General features: G+C 37.6%; 3 protein-coding genes across 5 annotated transcripts in view; 1 reads left to right on the top strand and 2 right to left on the bottom strand.

The window, feature by feature from the left end:
* Nucleotides 1-248: 248 nt before the first annotated feature.
* Nucleotides 249-7,189, bottom strand: LOC107732537 (epoxide hydrolase 1-like). 3 transcript variants are annotated; one of them, XM_016543895.1, is made up of 9 exons: nt 7,141-7,189; nt 5,813-6,006; nt 5,526-5,706; nt 4,259-4,477; nt 4,013-4,142; nt 2,298-2,512; nt 2,121-2,229; nt 1,921-2,043; nt 249-1,551 (listed from the first exon to the last, which is right to left on the bottom strand). In XM_016543895.1, the coding sequence occupies exons 2-9, from the start codon at nt 5,993-5,995 to the stop codon at nt 1,341-1,343; spliced, it is 1,371 nt and encodes a 456-aa protein (XP_016399381.1). In that variant the 5' UTR covers nt 5,996-6,006; nt 7,141-7,189; the 3' UTR covers nt 249-1,340. The 3 variants fall into 3 exon arrangements, with proteins under 3 accessions (XP_016399381.1, XP_016399383.1, XP_016399380.1); XM_016543897.1 differs by lacking the exon at nt 7,141-7,189 and adding an exon at nt 6,945-6,969; XM_016543894.1 differs by lacking the exon at nt 7,141-7,189 and adding an exon at nt 6,783-6,859.
* Nucleotides 7,190-8,248: 1,059 nt separating this feature from the next.
* On the bottom strand, nt 8,249-9,372 carry LOC107732533 (signal recognition particle 9 kDa protein-like). The gene is made up of 3 exons (XM_016543892.1): nt 9,197-9,372; nt 8,874-8,942; nt 8,249-8,786 (listed from the first exon to the last, which is right to left on the bottom strand). The coding sequence occupies exons 1-3, from the start codon at nt 9,266-9,268 to the stop codon at nt 8,667-8,669; spliced, it is 261 nt and encodes an 86-aa protein (XP_016399378.1). The 5' UTR covers nt 9,269-9,372; the 3' UTR covers nt 8,249-8,666.
* A 2,911-nt stretch (nt 9,373-12,283) lies between these two features.
* The window catches only part of LOC107732530 (protein enabled homolog), a 114,430-nt gene continuing 105,306 nt past the window's right edge, over nt 12,284-21,407 (top strand). The window contains 1 exon segment of the mRNA XM_016543889.1: nt 12,284-12,603. The gene's annotated coding sequence lies outside the window, so the exon portion shown is untranslated.

Genomic DNA, 21,407 nt, shown 5'->3' with positions numbered 1-21,407 from the left:
TTTTGGGAAAATCAAAATTGGAATGTCTTCCTTTTTTTTTTTTTTTTTTTTTTTACATTAGTGTCATAATATCCGTATGTCAGATTGGATCGATTGCATGTAGAGTTGCATTCTGTCATACCTGAAATTACTTGAATTATGTGTGCAAAATGCTTTAAAACTCCCATATTTTTAATAGTACAGAGCACTTGCATTTACAGACTAAATATTGCATCTGAATTGTTCCACTGATCATTTCTTTTTGTCCTAAGAATGTCTTAATTCAGAATGCATTTCCCCTGTGAGCAATCAAAGGAGGAATAAATCACAAGCACATTTTAAAACTGCCTACAACAGGACAAATTGTTAAGGCACAGGCAGGGATCGACCTATTATAAACTATGCTGTCCTACAATCTAAAACTGTGTAACCCTAAGAGAATCAACCTTGGGGGCCTATGTGGGGAAAAAAAAAAAAAAACACTGAACTGTACTGTGAGAATTGTTTTTTATGATATTTTTAAATACTCATTTTATATAAGCGCAACTCTCAAAAGTGCAAAAATAAATATTTCGATACATAATATTTGTTTATATAAATATTATGAGAATATTTATTTTTTTATAGAAGTTTACCTATTTTATTTTCCCAAATATGCATTCCAGAAAACCATAAGCAATGGAGTCTGACCAGCTTCATTGCTTTGGTCGTGCCTTCACTTAGTGTCTCTTTATTTGATTGGTCATGAAAGTTCTTGCCAAGAACTTTCCATTATGTGAAAAAGAGGCAGTTGCATTGGCCAGCAGAGCATCTATAGCGATGATACCTTTATTTATGTAGATTAATGCAGAATAGAGGAACAGATATACTTAGCCACTCTAGTGGGCATTACTTTAAATCACGAACACTCAATTTTCCTCTTGATTAAATGTTTGTAATGAGAAAATGAAATAAAATTTGTCTTGATAACAATAAAAATGTCTTCCCGACTGTCTTTTGTAATTTGAGTCATTGCCACATATCATCATTATCATTCAATAACTGCACTTTCATAAAGGATTGACTATCATTTCATACAGTTTAACATTAGCATTAAATCATCATAATCAGTGAAATATGTCTAAAGCAAGCTCCTGTCATTATATAATCATTTAAAATTGCAATAAAACTAAGGCACATGCTACAAATATAAAATTGTGTTAATATATTCCTAGGATTAAACAGTGCTATTATCTAAAAATGAATGTAATACATTTGTTGTTTTTTACTTCATGGTCATCTCTGTTTAGATGCATTTATCTATGCATCTAAACCGTGAGTTCCATTAGCCCATGAATATGAAAAAAAGGACAGATAACTATTTATTTCTTCTTTCTCTTTTCCACAATCTTGACAAAGCTCTGAACATCCTCTGCCAGTAACTGCGGCTCCTCCATAGCAGCAAAATGTCCCCCGCGAGCCATGGGAGTATAAGTCTTGAGCTTATGGTATTTCTGTGTCACCCACGATTTAGGGGAGTGCATCAGCTCATTGGGGAAAGAGGCCACACCTGACGGAACATAAACTGGAAGCCTATTGGGTAAAAAGAGACACAGCATACTAATGTAGCGATTTTGCATTGTAATTTGGGGTCAGTAAGATTTTATTTTATTTTTTTACTCCAGAAGTTAATGCATTAAATTGCATTGCATTAAATTTACAATATTACAGTTTCTAATTTATTGCTCATCAAATAAATGCATCCTTGATGAGTACAAAATAACTTCTTTCAAAATACATCAAAATTATTTTCCAATCCCAGACAGTGGTGCACATATTTACACATAGCCCCAATTTCAGTGCCCAAATGTCTCTAAATACTTAAGGGAACACAATACTGATGAGTATTGAACAGAAAATACAGCTTCACGTAATGTTAATCAAAGCCTGTATTTCTCTTACTTTGCATGTGGCTGATTCAGGCCTTTGCTGAAGTTCTCCTTGTAGAAACGCATGGAGGATATAATGGACCTAGAGGTCCAGTAGATCATCACATTCGTCAGAAGATCATCAAGAGAAAACTTCCTGTTGGGGAATCAACATGATTTAACTGAACACACACTTCACCAACCTACAATAAAGCTGAAATCAAATATGACTACCTTTCCAGTCCACCATCCTCAAGGTTCTTGAATTCAGGATCAGTCCAGGTTGAAAATTTCTCCAAAATGTAGGCAGCCAAACCAACGGGAGAGTCATTCAATCCACGGCCTGTGCAATACAGTCAAGCTTCAAATCAAAGTCTGTTGTCTATTTAAAGATGCACACATGTCTCTCACCTGCAGTGTCAGGTTTAGTGGACTGTATGTGCATGTATCCAGTCTCCCTTATTGCGTCAACTACAAGCTTTTCCATAGTGGGGAAAAGGCGTTTCACATCATGCTCGGTGAAGCCAAAGAGTTTGGGAAATCGGCGACCAAAAAGTATAGACAACATCATGAGAAGGCCTGCTTTTCCTGGAGGAGCAAAGTTAATGTGGAGGCCTTTCACAGCACTGAGGAAAACAAAGATGTACAACAAAAATCCTTAAAATCTCTCAAGTACTTGAAATCGGTTTATTTCTATACACATTATCTTCCTTTAATATAGCTGACTTTAATTTACTTCTATCTGAGGATTTCAATGTGATGAAATACTAGAATACAGTGGTTCTCAACCAGGGGCCCCAATAACTCTTAAAATTATTTAAATACAGTTATTTTAACAATTTTTTTAATTTAATTAATAATTTTACAATTCTTAAAAACAAACAAAACCAAATAAATAAATAAAAATGTATAACATTAATATTTTTGAGTTAATTTATTTTTTATTAAATTTGGGCTGGGCGATATATCAAAAATATCTTATCGATAATCGCCTTTAAAAATATCGTGATCTCCGATAATATCGTCTACTTAAGCCCCACCTCCACCATGCCCCGCCCCGCCGAGACAACATTGCCGACATGCACAATAAACACACACCATGTTCAGTTTGGTCTTAATTAGTTAATTAAGAGGCAGCTTTTGTGTGTGTGTGTGTGTGTGTGTGTGCGCAGCACAGAAAACAGCCGCGAGTGCAGAAGTGAGTTCTATTTCGTCTTCTTGCAGTTGAATCTTTTGAAATCACAATAAATGTGCATACAGAAATCGAGAAGCAGAATCGAAATTTTATTTTATAACAAGTAATTTGATTCCTGACCTTACGCATCTGATCTGATTTCCGAAACTGGAATAGCTTTTCGATTCCCAACCCTTCGACTAAATTATTTCATTCTTGCATGCAAAAAGACCTGTATGGTGACTATGGGGCTATGTAAAATATTTTTTGCAACTTACTAGGTTTATCATTTGTCATTTTTTTCCAATAATGTCGATAATCATCTGTTACCTAACTGTTGACATCGACATCGCAATAGGCTACTTACGAGACATCGTCGATATACGATAATATCGTCATATCGCCCAGCCCTATATTAAGAACCAAAGGTAAATATCAGCTTTAAAAGGGTCTTCAAATCTTTAGTGCATTCAAGTCATGTTGAAAAGATTGAACCCACATGAACACCACCGGAGTGTCGGAACTTTCTTTAAGGCCAGAGTTTCCGAGTAGAGGGCATGTCAGTGAGAAAATATGGGGAACGCAATAGATGCAGCAACTGTATTGATGGCAAATTGGTTGAAATTAATTCATTTGTTTTCTATTCTATTTACAATAAAATTATCTAACACTTGCATTCAAAATACTTCGGTATTACGCAATTATAGCTTCATAAATTGAATAAAATCCAGCTGTGCATTCCTTATTCATCATTTTGTAGAATTAGAGTTAATTTTTTTTAAATTTATGATATATATTTTTTTTTTGTATAAAAGCTACAATGCCATTTTGCTTCAAACTGAATGCATCTAATAATGTAATTACATCCCAACTTCCCAGGGGGACTTAAATGTTTTGGATAAAGTGGGGCCTTGGAGTAAAAAAGGTCAAGAACCACTACTTTTATACATACTTGGGCTCCAGCTGGGCCATATTAGTGGTAATAAGCGAGCCCCAGTCTCCTCCCTGGACATAGTACTGGTTGAAACCAAGCCTCTTCATCAGTTTATTGAATATGTGTGCTGCACATACACCGTCAAAACCTGTGCAAAACACATTTTGATCATTAAAAAAATGCAAAACATGGAAAATATTTAATAGACTAATCCACATGTGTTTGAAACAAAATATCTGTTAGGTTGGGTTGTTTGCCCTTTACCTTTTTTATGTGGGGCCTCTGAGAAACCATAACCAGGTATTGAGGGACAAATTATTTCGAAAGTAATGTCATCAGGACTGGATGGCTCCATAAGCAGGGGGATGATACCATAAAACTCATAGAAGGAGCCTGGCCATCCATGTACCATCATCAGAGGCACAGCACGGGTTCCCTCAGCCAGGCTCTTTGGTTTCACGTGAACATAGTGAATATCAATACCTTTTGTTATAGAGAACACCACAACACAAAACAAAAATGAAATCAGTTGTGGAGTACTATAAAATGTGCGCAAAACATAAGCATCTTCTTAAAAAAAATGTAGTTCTTAAAGAAACAGTTCACCCAAAAATAAACATTTGCTGAAAATTGACTCAACCTCAGATCATCCAAGATGTAGATTAGTTTGTTTCTTCATCAGATTTGGTGAAATTTAGCACTACATCATTTGCTCACCAATGGATCCTCTGCAGTGAATGGGTGCCGTCAGAATGAGAGTTCAAACAGCTGATAAAAACATCACAATAATCCACATGACTCCAGTTGATCAATTAATGTCTTGAAGCAAAAAGCTTTGTAAGAAGCACATTTTTCAAGATGTTTTTTAACTTCAAGTGTAACGGTGGCCAGCTGGTAAGAGCTGTGCAGGTAAACCTCACTCCCCTGATCTCAAGAGGCACACTAGTGACTGATGCTAGAAGCTGTGGTCTTTAGCATCCTTGTTAGTGCACACACCTTTCATGCCGGTGACCCAGGTTTGAGTTCTGCTCAGAGCGGGGCGGTTGGGACCGGAGGTGTTACATTGGCACCATGACCTAGATGGGAGTGAGGTTTAGGGGGGTGAGTGTAATGGAGGCCAACTGGTAAGTGCTGTGCAGGTAAACCTCACTGGATGGTTTAAAGTAAAAAAATCAAAACAGCTTTTCACAAGATGTTAATTGATGGACTGGAGTTGTGTGACATCTGAAAAAAGGGGGGTCGTCTTATATTCGGGCCAATACGGTACTTGATTATTGTGATGTTTTTATCAGCTCTTTGAACTTTCATTCTGACGGCACCCATTCACTGCAGATGATCCATTTATAAACGTGATGTAATGCTGAATAGCTCCAAAACATCAATGCATTTACCATTGCTCTGCGAAATTTTTAATGATCTACATGAAATCTGGATTAAGTTTTGCATACTTTTTTGTTCATGCAGAATTTTTGCTGAAATTTCGTTAATGTGACCACACCTTTACTATAGCTGTGTACTAGTCAGGGCTCACCTTCGATTTTGGTTTTGAAATGAGGGTATTTGTTCAGTTTATCCACTTGTTTCCTCCAGTTAAAATCATTCCTCCAATAAGACACAAGCTTCTCAAGGTATTTGGAGTTGAAGCCATAGTTAAACTGACTGTCTTCAAGAGAAGGAAAGGAGCGGGTCTGATCTAGCCTGCGGTGTAGATCCTAAGGATTATAAAGGAGATTTTGCTACAGACAAAATACACACCAAATGTATTTCCAGTGAAACATCTATATGAAATTTTATTCAGATGATGACATCAGGATTTACCTCAATCTCTTCTGAAGTTGTCTCAACTTTGAAAGGGCGGATACTATCATCCTCGGGTCCTTGGGGACAAGCTCCCACACCCCACCACCCGTCATGTGCTTTCAGGACACCCTTTCTTTTCTTCAGGAATACCAGGGCTACCAACGTTCCGAGCCCCAATGCCACTGCCAACTCTTTGTACATGGTTTAGGGCCCTGGAATGAAGCAAATAACATTTTTATCTCCTTGGAGTAAGCTGGAGTGCCTTGCTCAAGGTAGAAATGACGATAGTTAGCTCATGGATCACCCCTTGCAGAGTTTGAACCTTTTATACAACCACTAGGCAATGTGCTTTTAATGCATGCATGCAGGAAAATGGAGCAAAGGTTTATTGTTGCACAACATTCCCAGCACTGAGATTAGGATGGACAAAGCTCTGTGGTTACAACATTTGGGGCACAATGCATGACAAAGCTCTTCTCTGTCTAACTCCCAAAGCACACTAAATACCCTGTAAACAGGAATGTCAGAATGTGGGCTGTTCTTTTAATTATGTATTATTCACAAAAATATTATAACCTCATCGGACATATTACTTTTTTCTGCACAAACAAATTATATAAACAGTTTTTTAAATATCAGAATAATTAATTTAAGGCTAAATAATTTGTGGAATTCTAGTAAGACAATAATAACTCTTTTTCAGTCTTTTTCTTCAAAGAAAAAACAATTTATGAGCCACCACATAGCTAAAATAGCATGCACAGAAGTTACTTCTTAATTGCATTTACCTTAATAAACTTATTATTGAACGAGGACGTTGTTGCATAACCAGTGATGTGATAATCATAATTACACATGTACAGATCGTGCTATAGCAACACGCTTACCATTTGATATGCTGTTGCTTTAGATTAATCTTAATGAACGAACTAGCTTAATTTTGCAAAATGCGTAATGATTAAAAACACCAGACATGAAGCACACTCACCTCAATAAGTAGCAAAGTAAGCTGCGATCGTTTAGCACCAAGACGCAGAAACATTATCCCCGTGCACCATGGGAAATGTAGTCACACAAAGAACAAAAAAATTTATGAGCCACCACATAGCTAAAATAGCATGCACAGAAGTTACTTCTTAATTGCATTTACCTTAATAAACTTATTGAACGAGGACGTTGTTGCATAACCAGTGATGTGATAATCAGAATTACACATGTACAGATCGTGCTATAGCAACACGCTAACCATTTGATATGCTGTTGCTTTAGATTAATCTTAATGAACGAACTAGCTTAATTTTGCAAAAACGTAATGATTAAAAACACCAGACATGAAGCACACTCACCTCAATAAGTAGCAAAGTAAGCTGCGATCGTTTAGCACCAAGACGCAGAAACATTATCCCCGTGCACCATGGGAAATGTAGTCACATAATAATCTGCGCACGCTCCCTTTTACCGTGGAAAACGGATACATTTCTGTAATTCTGTTATGTAAAATTAGTTACTTCTTTCAGATAATAGTCGTGGTTTTATTGTAGTACAAAATAAATACACACCAAACAAACTTTTGATTGTAATTAGGTAATAAATAACCTTTTGCAATAAAATGTTCAAGAAATAAAAACATTAAAAATGTAACCAAAAGAAAACGTAATTGCACCATGGTAATTTGTGATATGACTTTGTGTATGGTAGAAACTGAATGGACGCACGAGACAAGTTTTACCCGTTACAGCTGACAGGAGCAGCGCGCGCTCAGTGAGACTGACAGGAGGGCGTTTTCTGAGGTAATACACTAATGTTTCACATATCAGTTACTTTGTTAAACTAACATATTGGTGTCATAATAACATTTGTGTATGTTACTTACCTTAAAGAACGATGACAGCGCTGAAAAAAAAATCTTCCTGCTCAGGATGGCCTACTCACAAAATACGCTGTCCATGGTTGTAGCGTATACAGAGAGGTTTATTCTGCATGGCAACATGTGCCATCCATGTTTTAACATTTACCACTGTGGCTGTACATCCTCACAAGATTTTTGTCCGCCTGAGGAACCCAAGTTGCTATTTTAAACATGACAGTTTAAGGGGATAAACTACTGGTAGGTCATCCTAAGCAGGTAGGCCAGATTTCCTGTGAACAATAAATTGTATCTATCAACCAATACAGAAGTTTCAATAGATACAAAACCAAAGCTTTAAATAGTTCAAAAACTATGTTACAATTTTGGGAACTTGGAGTAGTTTTAGTTGTTATAAAACTGACACCCTTCACTCCACAACTGTTCTCAATCTTAAGAAAAACACAGTTGTTTTTTTTTGGACAGAAGCATATTGCCAAATATTGAAATAAACAGAACAATTGATGATAATTGCTTTTCAAATTATCTTTAAAGACACTCATTATTTGTCTGTAGACAGTAATGCTTGTAGAGTAAAATGAAATAAGAAAAAAAAGGAAAAAAAAGAGACATTTATTTTGGTTCATTGTACATCATGCATAGATATACAAACTTCAGGACTGGGATTTTATTGTAATCTAAGATATTAAGAAGGTCCTGCTTCAAAATGTGTTCTCTTGATGTTGTCGCAGTTAAAACGTACTTTCTCCAAACATTAAATAATAGGCAGACCAAATGAAAACAGCTGTATAATCATTACGACGTTGTCCGACCTCCAAACAGGAACACAAAAATCAGCCTCTTTTAGGATGTTCTCGCTGCTTGCTCTTCAAACGAGACTGTATTCTCAGTATACAGTCAATAAACATCACCCAAACTTCATCCTCCTGTAGATCCATCTCTTTTCATTGTCAGTCGGATTGAGTTACAAACAACTGTCCAATCCCGAAAGGTCCTTTGATTCATTCAGTCCGTTTCCATGGCTCCACTGTGGGACTCTTTGGAGACCATTAATCTCATCAACTTCCCATGCAGTTTCTCGATCTTCTTTACATCTTGGGCCTGGTCGGTTTTGTACTGCAAACACTGAAAGAAAACAAATAGTGAATATAATAACATGATCTACACAAGACCACAAACAAAATAGTCTATTTGCAAGAGCTCAAAACTTACCACAGCATCATCTGTGACTTTCATACAGATATTTCCATCACAGTGTCGATATTTCAGAACCACTCTGACCTGAATAAACAACATTAACAAACAGTTACGATACATTTGTACATTTCAAGCTTTAATACTGCAGCCTTTCTCTGCCGGACAGTTGCATTTAGACGCATATATACATATTATATATTTTACGCACCGACGACATATCGAATTTGCTCTACAACACATTTCCACAAAAATGCTGTTTGATTGTAAAATATGTGAACATGAGCTGTGCTTGTAGCCAGTAGCCTCAAAATAACCTCAGATAAGAGGTTATCAGTTACCTTCATCGGGTCCGTCAAATAAAGTTTTTCTGCAGCTCGCGCAAACTCTTCCCACGTCTGATAATAAGGCATTGTGTAATAAACACTAAATAAAGGGTATCTTATTAAATATTTTAACAGCGTAGCAAAATACAGCTGTTTGAAGCAAAAACCCAGGTGGCATAAAATATGGCCACCTTCAGTCGTAGAAACACGCACTCTGATTGGTAGGCGGCTGAACGGGCCAATAGAAAACGTGCACACTGAGACGTGTCGGATTTGAGGATCGTGATTGGTTCATAGGAATAGAATGCGCTTGTGGAATGACCAGCGTGAAAAGGGTCGAAAGACGGGCGGAGCTTAATGGCTGCGTTGTCACGTGGTAGTGATGCAAAGTTCGATTCTTTTCCGCGAACCGGTTCTTTTCGGAGATTCGGTTCTTTTTGAGTCGGACGTGCTACTTCGGCTGTGCGTCCTGCGTCATCAACCCGGAACTAAAGTTCGATTCAGTTCGATTTTGTGAACCGGCTCAACCGGTTACTTCCTGAGAACCGGTTCAAAAGAACGATTCGTTCAAGAATCGAACATCACTATCACGTGATACTTGTTTCATTTCGCAGCGCTGGTCTGGGTGGATCAATCATAGTATTTGTGATGACTGTATTTAAAATCATTTTTATAGTAATTGTTAAATCAGAGTTCAGTAGTTATGTTAGTTACATGTCCCTTAGAATAACAGATAAACTATTAAAACACGTGCTAGTTACAAATGCATCCAGTTAAGACTCAAAACGTCCTGTGATTTGAATGCGGCTCAGAAGATGATTTTCGGGGGCTTTTTGAGCCCCATGCGCCCCCTGCTGGTACACAACTTTGTGTCTCGTCCTATCCAAGTACTAGCTACAAACTTTCCCGTAAACGGCCGGTGAGCGACTGCTATACTGATGTATAAAGAGAGTCCTAGAGGAATATATTAGAACTGTTATACATTATATAATATTTATCTATGAAACTGAGCGTAGTTGTCTTGCAATATGTAAGCAAATTGTTAATGGTTGTTAATGTGTTCTTTTTTAGAACTTACTTGAACGACACGTGAGTTCAAAGAGATGTACATTGCGCGTAGAATGCATAACTTAAACACTGTATTAGCCACTAAATATGGTCTAAAAAGCAATGACATGACTGATACAGTTGTGGGACGGATAAAACTATACAGGGGTCCTGGGACTAAAGCACGAGAATGTTTTGTTCAAATATGCATGTGTACTAAACTGTATAAGAGCGCACCAGTAGATGGCAGTGTAGACTTTTCCAAAGTTGCATTTTACACAAAATTTGAAATTGTATTCCAAATGATAGCCCTTTCATTTTTCCTTCAGTCATATACCCAAGCCACATATACAGTGGGTATAGAAGAGAACCACGCCCCTTTAAAATAATCACATTTTGTTGCTTAGCAGCCTGAAATGAAGACGGACACAGTTTTTGTTTTATACAGCTGTATTTACTCAGTGCAACTTAATAACATCCAAATGAAAGATATAACACCAACATGTAAAAAAAAAAAAAAAAGCAGAAACACTGAGTTGGAAAAAGGATCACCCCCTTATGTCAGTATTTTGTTGAACCACCTTTTGCTTTAATTACAACCTTTAGTCTGTTGGGATATGTCTCTGTCTCTACTAACTTTGCACATCTAGACTTTGCAATATTTGCCCACTCTTCTTTGCAGAACTGCTCAAGTTCAGTTAAATTTGATGGTGACCGTTTGTGACGGTATTTTGCCCCATCCATTTTTTCTTCTATCCTGACAAGTGCTCCAGTCCCTGCTGCAGAGAAACACCCCTTAACAGGATATTACCACCTCCATGCTTTCCTGTAGGAATGGTGTTATCTGGATGGTGAGCTGTATTGGATTTCCGCCAGACATATTGTTTGGTGTTGAGGTCAAATAATTCAATTTTAGTCTCATCTGCCTCAGAATCTTTGGCAAAGCTCAGTCGTGACTGCATGTGGCCTTTCTTGAGGAGTGGCTTTTTTCTTGTAACCCTCCCATACAAGTCACATTTGTGGAGAATTTGTGATGTTGTCACACAATGACCACTCTTTGTCATGAATTCCTGCAACTGCTTCAGAGTTGCTGTTGGCTTCTTGGTCGCCTCTCTGACCAGTTTCCTCCTGGCTCTTTCATCAAGTTTGGAGCGACATCCTGATCCAGGGAGGGTCTGTGTTGTACCAAACACCTTCCACTTCTTAATAATAGGCTTCACTCTGCTTCTAGGCATTGATAAAGCCTTTGAATTTTTTTATCCATTGAGAAGGTGATTAGCTACAACTGATTGAGTTTACAAGTCCTTTTTAGGAGGGGGGGTGATCGTTTACCCAACTCAGTGATTCAGTTTTTTTTTCTTTCTGACATGTTGGTGTTATATGTTTCACTTGGCTGTTATAAGTTGCACTGAGTAAATACAGCTGCTGCATTTATATACATATTGGATAAAAGAAAAACTGTGTCCATCTTTATTTCATGCTGCAAAGCAACAAAATTTTATTATTTTAAAGGGGGTAATTCTTTTCTATACCCACTGTATAAACCCATATAAGTACCACAGTTCAGAATCGGAGATGCATGAGTGACAGTTGATCTAGTAACTGAGATGTGGGGGTTTAACCCTGCTTAAGTCACATGGTTTGAACAATTGTGATGAACCATCATATCCCTTACTGCCATCAAAGCAAGCACACTATTGGTTCTTTTTATGAACAGGTGACACTACACAGATCGTAGTCAAATGACATACACTTGTCAAGCATCTTAATATGGTGATAAGACTTGAATGAATATTATCAAATGCGCTATCAAATATAGTCTTTTATTATTATTTATTATTTTTATTTTTGCTGGAAAAACTATGCACTGGCATTTATAATGCTGTATGTTAACATTTTGCTAATACTGACTTCTCATTTGCGTAAATTAATTTATTAATTTCCGTTTTACTTATCAAGAATTTGTGTGCTCTAAATACTGTCAAACTACCATATGGGGGCGTGACCTGTGCGTCTCTTGCGTGGTGACGTAGCCCAGTAAAGCGCTGCGTCGCTGCTGTTGCTGTAGATGGGGATCCCAGCGGCACGTTGCTGCTATTAGAAGATCAGGCGCTTGCAAGACCAAACAGAAAATTGCGTTCTCACTTACATTTTTTTTTGTGCTGCAGCATCCACATAAGCGGTGCAATGCGGTAGATCATGTAGACCGAGTTCTTTTTTTTATTTACTTTCATTTTTATTTATTTTTTACTTTGCGGGATACAAACTCTCTGGTCCTGCGGCGTTTCATTCATATCTTTTGTGATCAAGTGCGAACTTTGTGAACTCTCTGAAATTATATAACATCGAACATATATCGTGGAAATCACCATGAGGTAAGAAAAATCTAGTTTAATCTTAACCCACAGGTATTAAAGATTGATATATATAGAGAAAGAGCTGAACATTTGGTACGTGCGCTAATTGCGCACTGCCTATAAATAATTCATAAACAAACAGTTGTTTGAAATATCGATTCATGATATAGGCCTAGTTTGTCCCCGCATTAGTCTTGGAATTGATAGTATTATTAAAATTAATCGTTCAAATTAACCCAGCTAAATTGATCAGTTAGTAAAATCAGGTTGAGCTCTGCTCATACTTGCATTATACTTCATATGGGGTGTGAGGAAAAGACGTGCATATGCATATACACATATACATATGTGCATTTCAATTTGAACAATCATGTAAATAGGCAGTTGTTTCAATGCAGCAATGCACTAAACTCGAGAGATGTTTAGAATGCATCATATAAGCGTAGTTGAGTTTATGTGAAAACTTTGACACTTCTGTTCATGTTATAAAGAAAATGAGCATAACTGTGTTTTAACACATTGGGTTAATTTTATGATGATGCCAGTTCTAATCAGTCATTTCCCCCCTTTTATTATATGATTAAAATATAGTTATTTTGGTTTGTTTTTTTAAATATACACTAATATTTATTAGTTGGGCTGATTGAAGATTGGATGCATTGCATTGTGTTGTAGGCATGTTCCAAGTGTCTGGTGATCTTGTGAGAGCATGTGTTAAAATGTTCAAGCCTTGCTTTGGTTATCAGAATGATACATGAAGGAAGAGCAAGCTGTTGGCAGCCTTCAGCAAAACGAGCTGCCCTAAAAGCAGAGTTTGTATGATGTGACATAACCTTCCCCTTAGGTTTAGATTAATCTCTTCTGTATTATTTGGCCTGTCTTCCCACAAACCGTGGTGTTGCATAGTAAATCACCTCACATGTACGTGGGTTGCCTGTTGTGTCAAAAACAGTCTCTCGCTCGGGAGGGTGATTGAGCAGAGGCGAATGTTCATGTTTGTTAGCTATAACAGGTGTGGTTTGTGTGATTTTTAGACCCAGGCTGTTCCCTCTTACTCATCACGAGCATGTGTTGGGAAGTGTTGGGAAGTGTCGGGAAGTGTCAAGTTTTTAACTGTGTGACGCGACCATAGGTTTATTATGTTTATGCAACCTTTCTGTGAATCAAATCGATTGCTCAGCTTGGATTTCGTTTTTTTGCTATACCAGTCAAAAGTTTGGACACACTTGACTACATTTGTTTCTTGTGATCTTAAAAAAGTGCTTAATTTCTTTACAAATTTTATTTATTTAGTTTTTTATAAATTATAGCTTTTTAATTTGTCCAATTATTGAAAAGCAGCAAGTGTCCAGCATAAGAGCTCCTTCAATACTAATAAAAAGCGTAATTTCCATACTTAAGTCTGTGTTATTTAATAGGTGACACTTTTTCTTAAATGTAGAAAAAGTGGCAGTGAATAATGAGTAGTGTGTCCGAACTTGTGACTGGTGTGCATTTGAGGTTAGTAACTAACTTTAATCAACCCCCTGAAAGGCTTGTTCCAAGATTTCCAAAATTCCAGGAAGGCCAAGTCAGTAACACTGCTGTCTGGTTCATAGATCATGAAAGTGCCTTTCAAGTTACAGATAGCCTGGCTGAATGGACTTGAATAGTGTGGGTCATGTGTTTTCATTAGTGCATGTTAACTGACGTCGATCAAAATCAACTCAACTTTTGTCTTGAGCACTTTTGTATCTTTTCAGACTGTTTAAGTGAATTCAAATCAGGCTGCTCTGATCTTTAGGCCCAATCAAGGCTTTGTAGAGGTGAAAGTGTCTGTATGAATTCATCAGTATGCTCTTGCTGCCATTAGAAATGACTCGAGCAAGCCCCCTCAGAATATTCATGCCTAATCAGAACAGAATAATATGTGAGCACACTCATATTGAAGGGGCCATTTAAACTTTTCCTTTTTTTTCTTATGTAATTACTCTCCTTGGTAGAGATAGGGGTGGGGAGCGAATGAGGTAGATGCAATAGATCTCTCTATTACACCCTGTCACCCATTATATTTTCCACTTCATCTCTCATTTAGGTACAGAGCTCTCTGTGAAAGTTCTTTATCCTTGACGTCAGAGGCTCAGACTCATCCTGTTGCACTCCTCGCTTACCACAGGCCCCAATTTGTTTCTAGAGGAATTTAGATGAAGCAAAAGCAATCAGAAATGCATTTAATCATAGTGGATTACCGCTGATTTGTACTTTGTTTAAAGCAAATTCATAATGTCAATGAATATCTATGCCTGGATTGTACCAAAACAGGTTTGGACTGACATAGGCTAATGCATGGACTAAGTTTCGTTACATGCAATGTTGCACTCTGCAATTCCTAACACTCAGAATGTATGTATTGCATTATTATTGCATACTTGCTTGGATTACATTTTGTAATGCAATGCAGATTGATTTGAACAGTGGCTACGTTTACATGCACAATTTTTGGTTCAATCGGACTCAATTCATTCCGATTGATGAATCTGAATTTAGTGTTTACATGAACGTTAAAGAAAGTGATCGGGTTGATGTGCGCGTTTATATGTCACAAGCTTCAAATCGGAAGTATTTTTTTTGACATGCGCACACTGCACAAATATAGAGTTTCTCAATGTTTGCACATAATAACCACTCTCCTACACAGTTTATTTATTTGTTAGATGTAAAGATCTTGGAGGCTGGGCAGAGGGACACCAATAATCCTCTCAGCAGTCCTGACTGTCCGTTGTAGTCTCTTGATGTCTGATTTGGTTGCTGAACCAAACCAGACAGTTATGGATGAACACAGGACAGACTCAATGATAGCAGAGTAGAATGATAGCAGAGTCCTGCTCCACTTCACAGTTGCCGAGTGAAAGGAGAGTTTTATAATGACAGGACATGCATTTATACAACACTTTATTCAAAAGGAAGAGCCGCTCGTCCCGTGCGTCATACGTTATTACGCAGTCCGATTGAGCCGTCAATCCGATTACAAACGGATTATTTGGCTGCATGTAAACGTAGCCACTGTTGCTGAATTCAGTATTCCTCTTGATTATCATGAAATGCCTCTCAAATGGAACATGAACATACGTTTTTTCCATTATTATTCAGTCAACATGTAACAGTAATGTCGCATTTGCAGGTAATGTTAATAATAATAGATGATAGTATAATTACCCCTAACACTCGTTGTTAGTCAATGAGACATTGAAGCACAACTTTTAGCTCACAGTCATCTTGAAACTTCAGTTATTTTCAGGGGCTGTAAGCAGATGAAGCTTGAATTTGGGTAGACAGATGAGCATCGAATCAGGTGGTGTAGGATCATTGTGTTAGCTTGACTGGCATTTTAGGAACAAGATTTTGGATCTAGCATAGTTCTGTTGCTATCAGACAAAACTAGACAGTATAGAAAATAAAAAAGTATTTGTGACTCCCTTGAGTTTAGAGCCAAAAAAAAAAAAATCCTTTATCGTAGCTGCTCATCTAAATTCAGTCACTTTGGCAGTTTATTTATTTTTGCTAGGCATGATCACACCTGCTATCATGGCTCTCTGCAGTTTGGATTTTCAATGAATAGATTCAGTGGCAAGCATCAAGTTGAGTGATTCTGAAGACCTATTATGCCCGTGCCGTCTTCCAGATGCTTTATGGTTTATGGTCACTTTAAGAACAATAAGCCTTCCAGAGCGTTTAAAATAGGCTTGTCATGAATAGGTTTGATAGTGTCTTAGATACACTACAGTTCCTGTTGCATTTGCATAAGGCCTTGTTGTCAGGTGGCAGAGCACAGCACTTTTTACTCCCTAAAGCCTGTTTCATATTGCAAATGCAGTTAGTGCATTAGTGAAGTGAAAATAAATCAATTTCTGGGTTATTAGACTGGGGTTTACTTTCAATATCTCCAACAAATGGTTAATTTGACTTGGCAGTTGAGAATCATTACAAACTTGATTGTCATAAAGTGCAAAATATAAACGGCATAAATTGGCTGATTTGTTGAAGTATTGCGAAACCTTATAGACTTTTTCAGTGAATTAAAAAAAAAACATTAATTGACTTATAAATGAGTAAATGAGTCACTGACTTATTTGCTCCTTTTTTTTCTTCATGATAGCCTAAATTGCAGTACATTGTTCTTAGGTTTATGCATTCTCAAAGTGTTTTCTGCTAAGTTTAGAGCACAAAGCATGGTAAAAATAAGCTCAGCAATGAAACTCTTCTTGCACACTGCTTGTGTGGTCATTGTGAACTGTAACCTGTTAATGTGGGCTCCAAAATAAATATGTGTTGCTTCTGTGTGTGGTATGTACCCATCCTAAGTTTCTCTTCTCTGTGCACCTGGCTGACTCTGCACCATAAGTGTTGACAGGTAGCAGGAACTATCTATCTACCATATGTTTAGTTTTACTTGGGTTTATTTTGCTACTTTGTTTCCTTACTTTGTTTCCTTTGTTTTGCATTCCGTAGTGCTTACATTGAGCACCTGTTCATAGTCCATGTAAGCAGAGACCATTTAGCTATTATTTTGGGTTTTTCATTGGAAACAGTGTTAATTTTGTTGACATAATTTCCATCATAATTTTCGTCAACAACATTTTTTTCACAGATGAAAACGAGACGATAATGAAATAAAACTCGAAATAATAGTTTTTGAATGACAAAAACTATGACAAATCTATTGACATTTCCGTCAACTAATAAAAACAAGACAAAAATGTTTGGGAGGGACGATTCGGGAAGAGATCCAATCAGAATGAATCTCCAACTGATTTTTCCGGCGGGACATAAGCTAGCATACACTTGCTGCACGTCTCATAAAACGTTAAAAAATGTCAACATCTGGGAGTAAGAGAAGAGCCGACATGGGCATAAATTTGAAAAGTGTGACGATGCAAAAGATAACTCAATTCAGTCTGGTTTTCTGAGCGCACACACCTGAATCACGCACACAGAAAAGCGCCTCTCAGACTGCGCACGATTACTGAATTCAGTTCCCTTTTGCGTATTTTCTCACACGAATGGAGAAATACACACAAAATGATGTCAAATTGTCTGTTTTGATGAGTATTCATGTAAACGCACTCGGTTACGTCTTAAGTGAACAGCTTAAGTGAACGTCTTAAGTGAGCAGTTGGGGGAATATTCAATGTTTATCAGTATATTGCATCCGTGCATTCGGTTTTAAAGTGACAGTAGCCTAATGTATAGATGCTATTGTCTGTGTCATTAATGTTAATCAAGCAACAAACGAAAGAGAGTAAATAACTCACTGCTCTTGACTGAATCACTTTAGTAACCCTAATAAGGATTAATCTAAATTTAATTTATGTCTGCTTGAAAGAATGAAGAATGTGGTAAGCAAGTTATGAAGAATTTTAATATAAAGGCATGTTGTGCGTCACAGCAGTTAAATCTGTGTCTATATTGCATGATCAAACCTTAATATTAAGCCTATAATGAGTTTGGAAATTTTAGAGAAATTCTTTATAAATGCGTTACACTGTAACTAAACCCATTCAATATTAGGCTACTAAATCTACTGTAGATTTAGTCGAGTAAAACCAAACCAATTCAGATGACCTAAATATGACTTAAACTAAATGGCATTTTAGTCAAAAGACTAAGACTAAATCAAAATTTGCTGTCAAAATTAACACTGATTGGAAAAAGGCTTTAGTTTTTGCCCATAGCTTTTTGTCTGTAGCACCCTTGAGTCTGGCCATGAAACTTATTTTCTTTAGTATTTATATTGCCTTAGATGCCTTCATCTTAATCAGTGCATGTCATCAAGTGATTAAGAATGATTTTCTACTCTGTCTATTCCAAAGATGCATTCTATGGATCTCAGAAATGCTAATAGTGATCTATCTTTGGACTGAAAGACACATTGTCTTTTTTTCTAAAGGAAATGCATCATCTAACATTGCATTATTTCCCCTTTAACTAGCTGCATATGCTGCGTCAACCACGGTTTGTTCTCTTAATGAGGACTGGTCATGAATGTGCCATTTTTGTCTTTTTTTCTAAATCACTATTATGAGTTGGCTCTAGAGGAATATAAATTCAAAGTCAGTCTAATTTTAGTACATTGCTTTTGTATGATGCATTTCAATTGACATTGTATTTTCCTATTAAAGTTCTAAAAATCTTACTTAGGAAAACTACTTATGGGAACACATGACCAGTGCTTATGACTCGGGAACATGGAAATAGCTGGCCGTGATCGGTTTTGCACGTGCCAAGTGTGTTAGATAGATTTACAAGAAAATAGCAGCATGTTGGGGAGGCATAACTAGTTGGTTAGCATTGCTTATTCGTGATCCTTTTCTCCAAACATAATGCAGTATGCATTGATGCCTTGGGGCCCATCTGTACTTCCTATGAAAGGAACAATGCTACAGTGTTCCACCTCTTGATGGTTAAATTGCAATCAGTCAGCATCCATTAGTCAACAGCTCTGGCTGGAAAAATTATGTTTGGCCTGTTGAGTTTTTTTACTTCAGGCAATGAAATGATGTGTGAAAATGGAACTAAAAAAGCTACCCAACCCTCAATCATTAATATCATGAAGTTCTCACCTTCACTTAACTGTACCCTAGGAAAACATGGACAGATTTTCAGTAGCGGTACCAGCGTCTAACACAGACTGTTGGCACTCAACCGAGCCAGGCCTTTCGTTGGTGTGGTGCTCATTACGCTCTGTGGCCTTCTGGCTGCATCCCTATCTACAACCTGCTTGAATTTTTCTGCAAGATGGGCTAATGATCCTACTCTAAGTGAAGCTCACCAACAGAATCCCCAATGCCATTCCGTTCAGAATCTCTGCGCCAGTATTAAGGCCTTTTCACTTCAAACAGATACAGCATCTGAATTAAAGATGAGATGTTTTGTGTGTGTGGGTGCGTTCGGTTTAGAAATCTGGCCAGCATCCCTCATCTTGTTTTCAAGATGGCATGCTAGGCAGCACAACACTGTCGTCCAACAGCATCCTTTCTACCCCCGTCCCTCTGTGTTTGTGAAGCTGTTCCTGTAGCTGGAACCACTGTTAGGTAGGCACTCTCCCTTTAGGCTGCTGTCGCCATAAAAGGACACTTTTTCGATGTGAAGTTTGAGTTTGTAAGAAGCTTAAGGGGCAGCGTGTGGTGCTTGCATTTCACCATGCGGAAGAGGACATGCATAATTACTCCAATGTGTAGAGTGTTAAAACAGCTGTGAATGTTATCACAATACAGAATTCTGATGAGTTTGCACAGTTGTACTGTCTCTAAGAAGACTTGGATAAGGACTCGTCTTTATCAGCAAATATAATCCTTGCTTTGGCACCCATCAAGTTTTTCAAAATCCTTCAGTATTAAACATCAGCACTTTTTACATGGTTGTGGAATTTGACAGTCGGATGTTTCCTAATACTCCCCATCGTCCATGGCAAAACAAATAACTGAAATCAACGCTACTTTCACGTCTCTCATATCACACCACAGGCTCACCTCTTCATTTCCTACAAACGCTACGGACGCCATCTTGGGCCTCAATTATTGCTTATGATTAAAAATAACCTTAAAGGACATTAGAATTAAAATAGCTATGGGGATGTTGCAGTGTTCGCCTTGTGTTGCTAACCCGATTTTACTACAAGCACATTTCCTTCAGAAAATGTAAAAATCGAGTTACCACACAATATACAACTAGGATGCTTTGGCACTGAATGAAATTGGAATTTGTTGATGCACTGATGTGTATTAATATTAACAAAAGCATCCAAAGCTGCTCAATTGATAGAAGCTTTGAAGGTTGAGAGTCAATTGGTCTGCATTCCTTGTCGCCAGTCCCCTGATGCCCTGCTATTGTGAATAAAACATCTCCCTTTTGTGTGTGCAACAATAGAGCTCGACCCTGAAACTGGATTGTTGGACACTGGCTGTAAAACCTTCTCTGGCTTTTGTGGCCGTTTAACAAAATCCTGAGCCTGGTGTTGAGGAGCCATCAAAGTGAACTTCTGGATTCTCAAGAGTGTTTAACAAAAGCGGCAAAAACTGCCTGAGAGTTTGGCCAAATTTGGGGATGAGATACTGTTATATCCCACTTTGGCACTTGGCAGAAGCCAACCCTCTACATTGCGAGTAAATCACTCGCATATGCGACTAAATCTTCACTCTGGGCGACTAAATAATGTCTAATATTAGCCAATGGCTAATAAATTCTCAGATTTTACTCGCCAGTGTGTGAGTTGGAGGCTGAGTATAAGTTTAGCACAGATATATTTTCACTCGCCAAACACTCTGACTGAGCGCTTCAGAGTTTCACTCTCCATCAAGCGATCTGTGCTATCTATCATTTCATCACAATGGATGCGCAGCGCACCTGAGTTTGTGTATTTGGCGTAACGTAAACTCTAGTGTGAAGGCGCACGACTCGCTGACGCTTTCTCTCACACGCGCAAAGTGAGAGAGAGAGAGCGAGAGAGTCTTACATAACATGCAGAATTGATGTGATACATGTAAGCTATATTCTTTGTTTTATTTTCCTGTCAAAATAACGGAGTTCCTTTAGAATTCTTCAGCTTTTAAGAACTGCCGGGTTTTCCGGTAGTGGGCGGAACTAATGCGCAAACGACAATCTCATTGGCTGGTGCTCACCTATTATCGTCCCTGTTTAGATTTCAGCGAATTCGTTCGAGCGAACGCACACAACCTGATTAGTATTCATGAATCCAGAAGCTCGTTAATCCTTGGTGCGCTTTATATTGTTCTTATTAGTAGAATTCGTATCTTAATAAGATCTTTTTTTTTTCTTTCAATTTT

The sequence above is a fragment of the Sinocyclocheilus rhinocerous genome, unplaced genomic scaffold, assembly GCF_001515625.1.
Source record: "Sinocyclocheilus rhinocerous isolate Xijiao unplaced genomic scaffold, SAMN03320098_v1.1 scaffold640, whole genome shotgun sequence".
Lineage (NCBI taxonomy): Eukaryota > Metazoa > Chordata > Actinopteri > Cypriniformes > Cyprinidae > Sinocyclocheilus > Sinocyclocheilus rhinocerous.
This window is presented reverse-complemented; position numbering and strand designations above follow the sequence as displayed.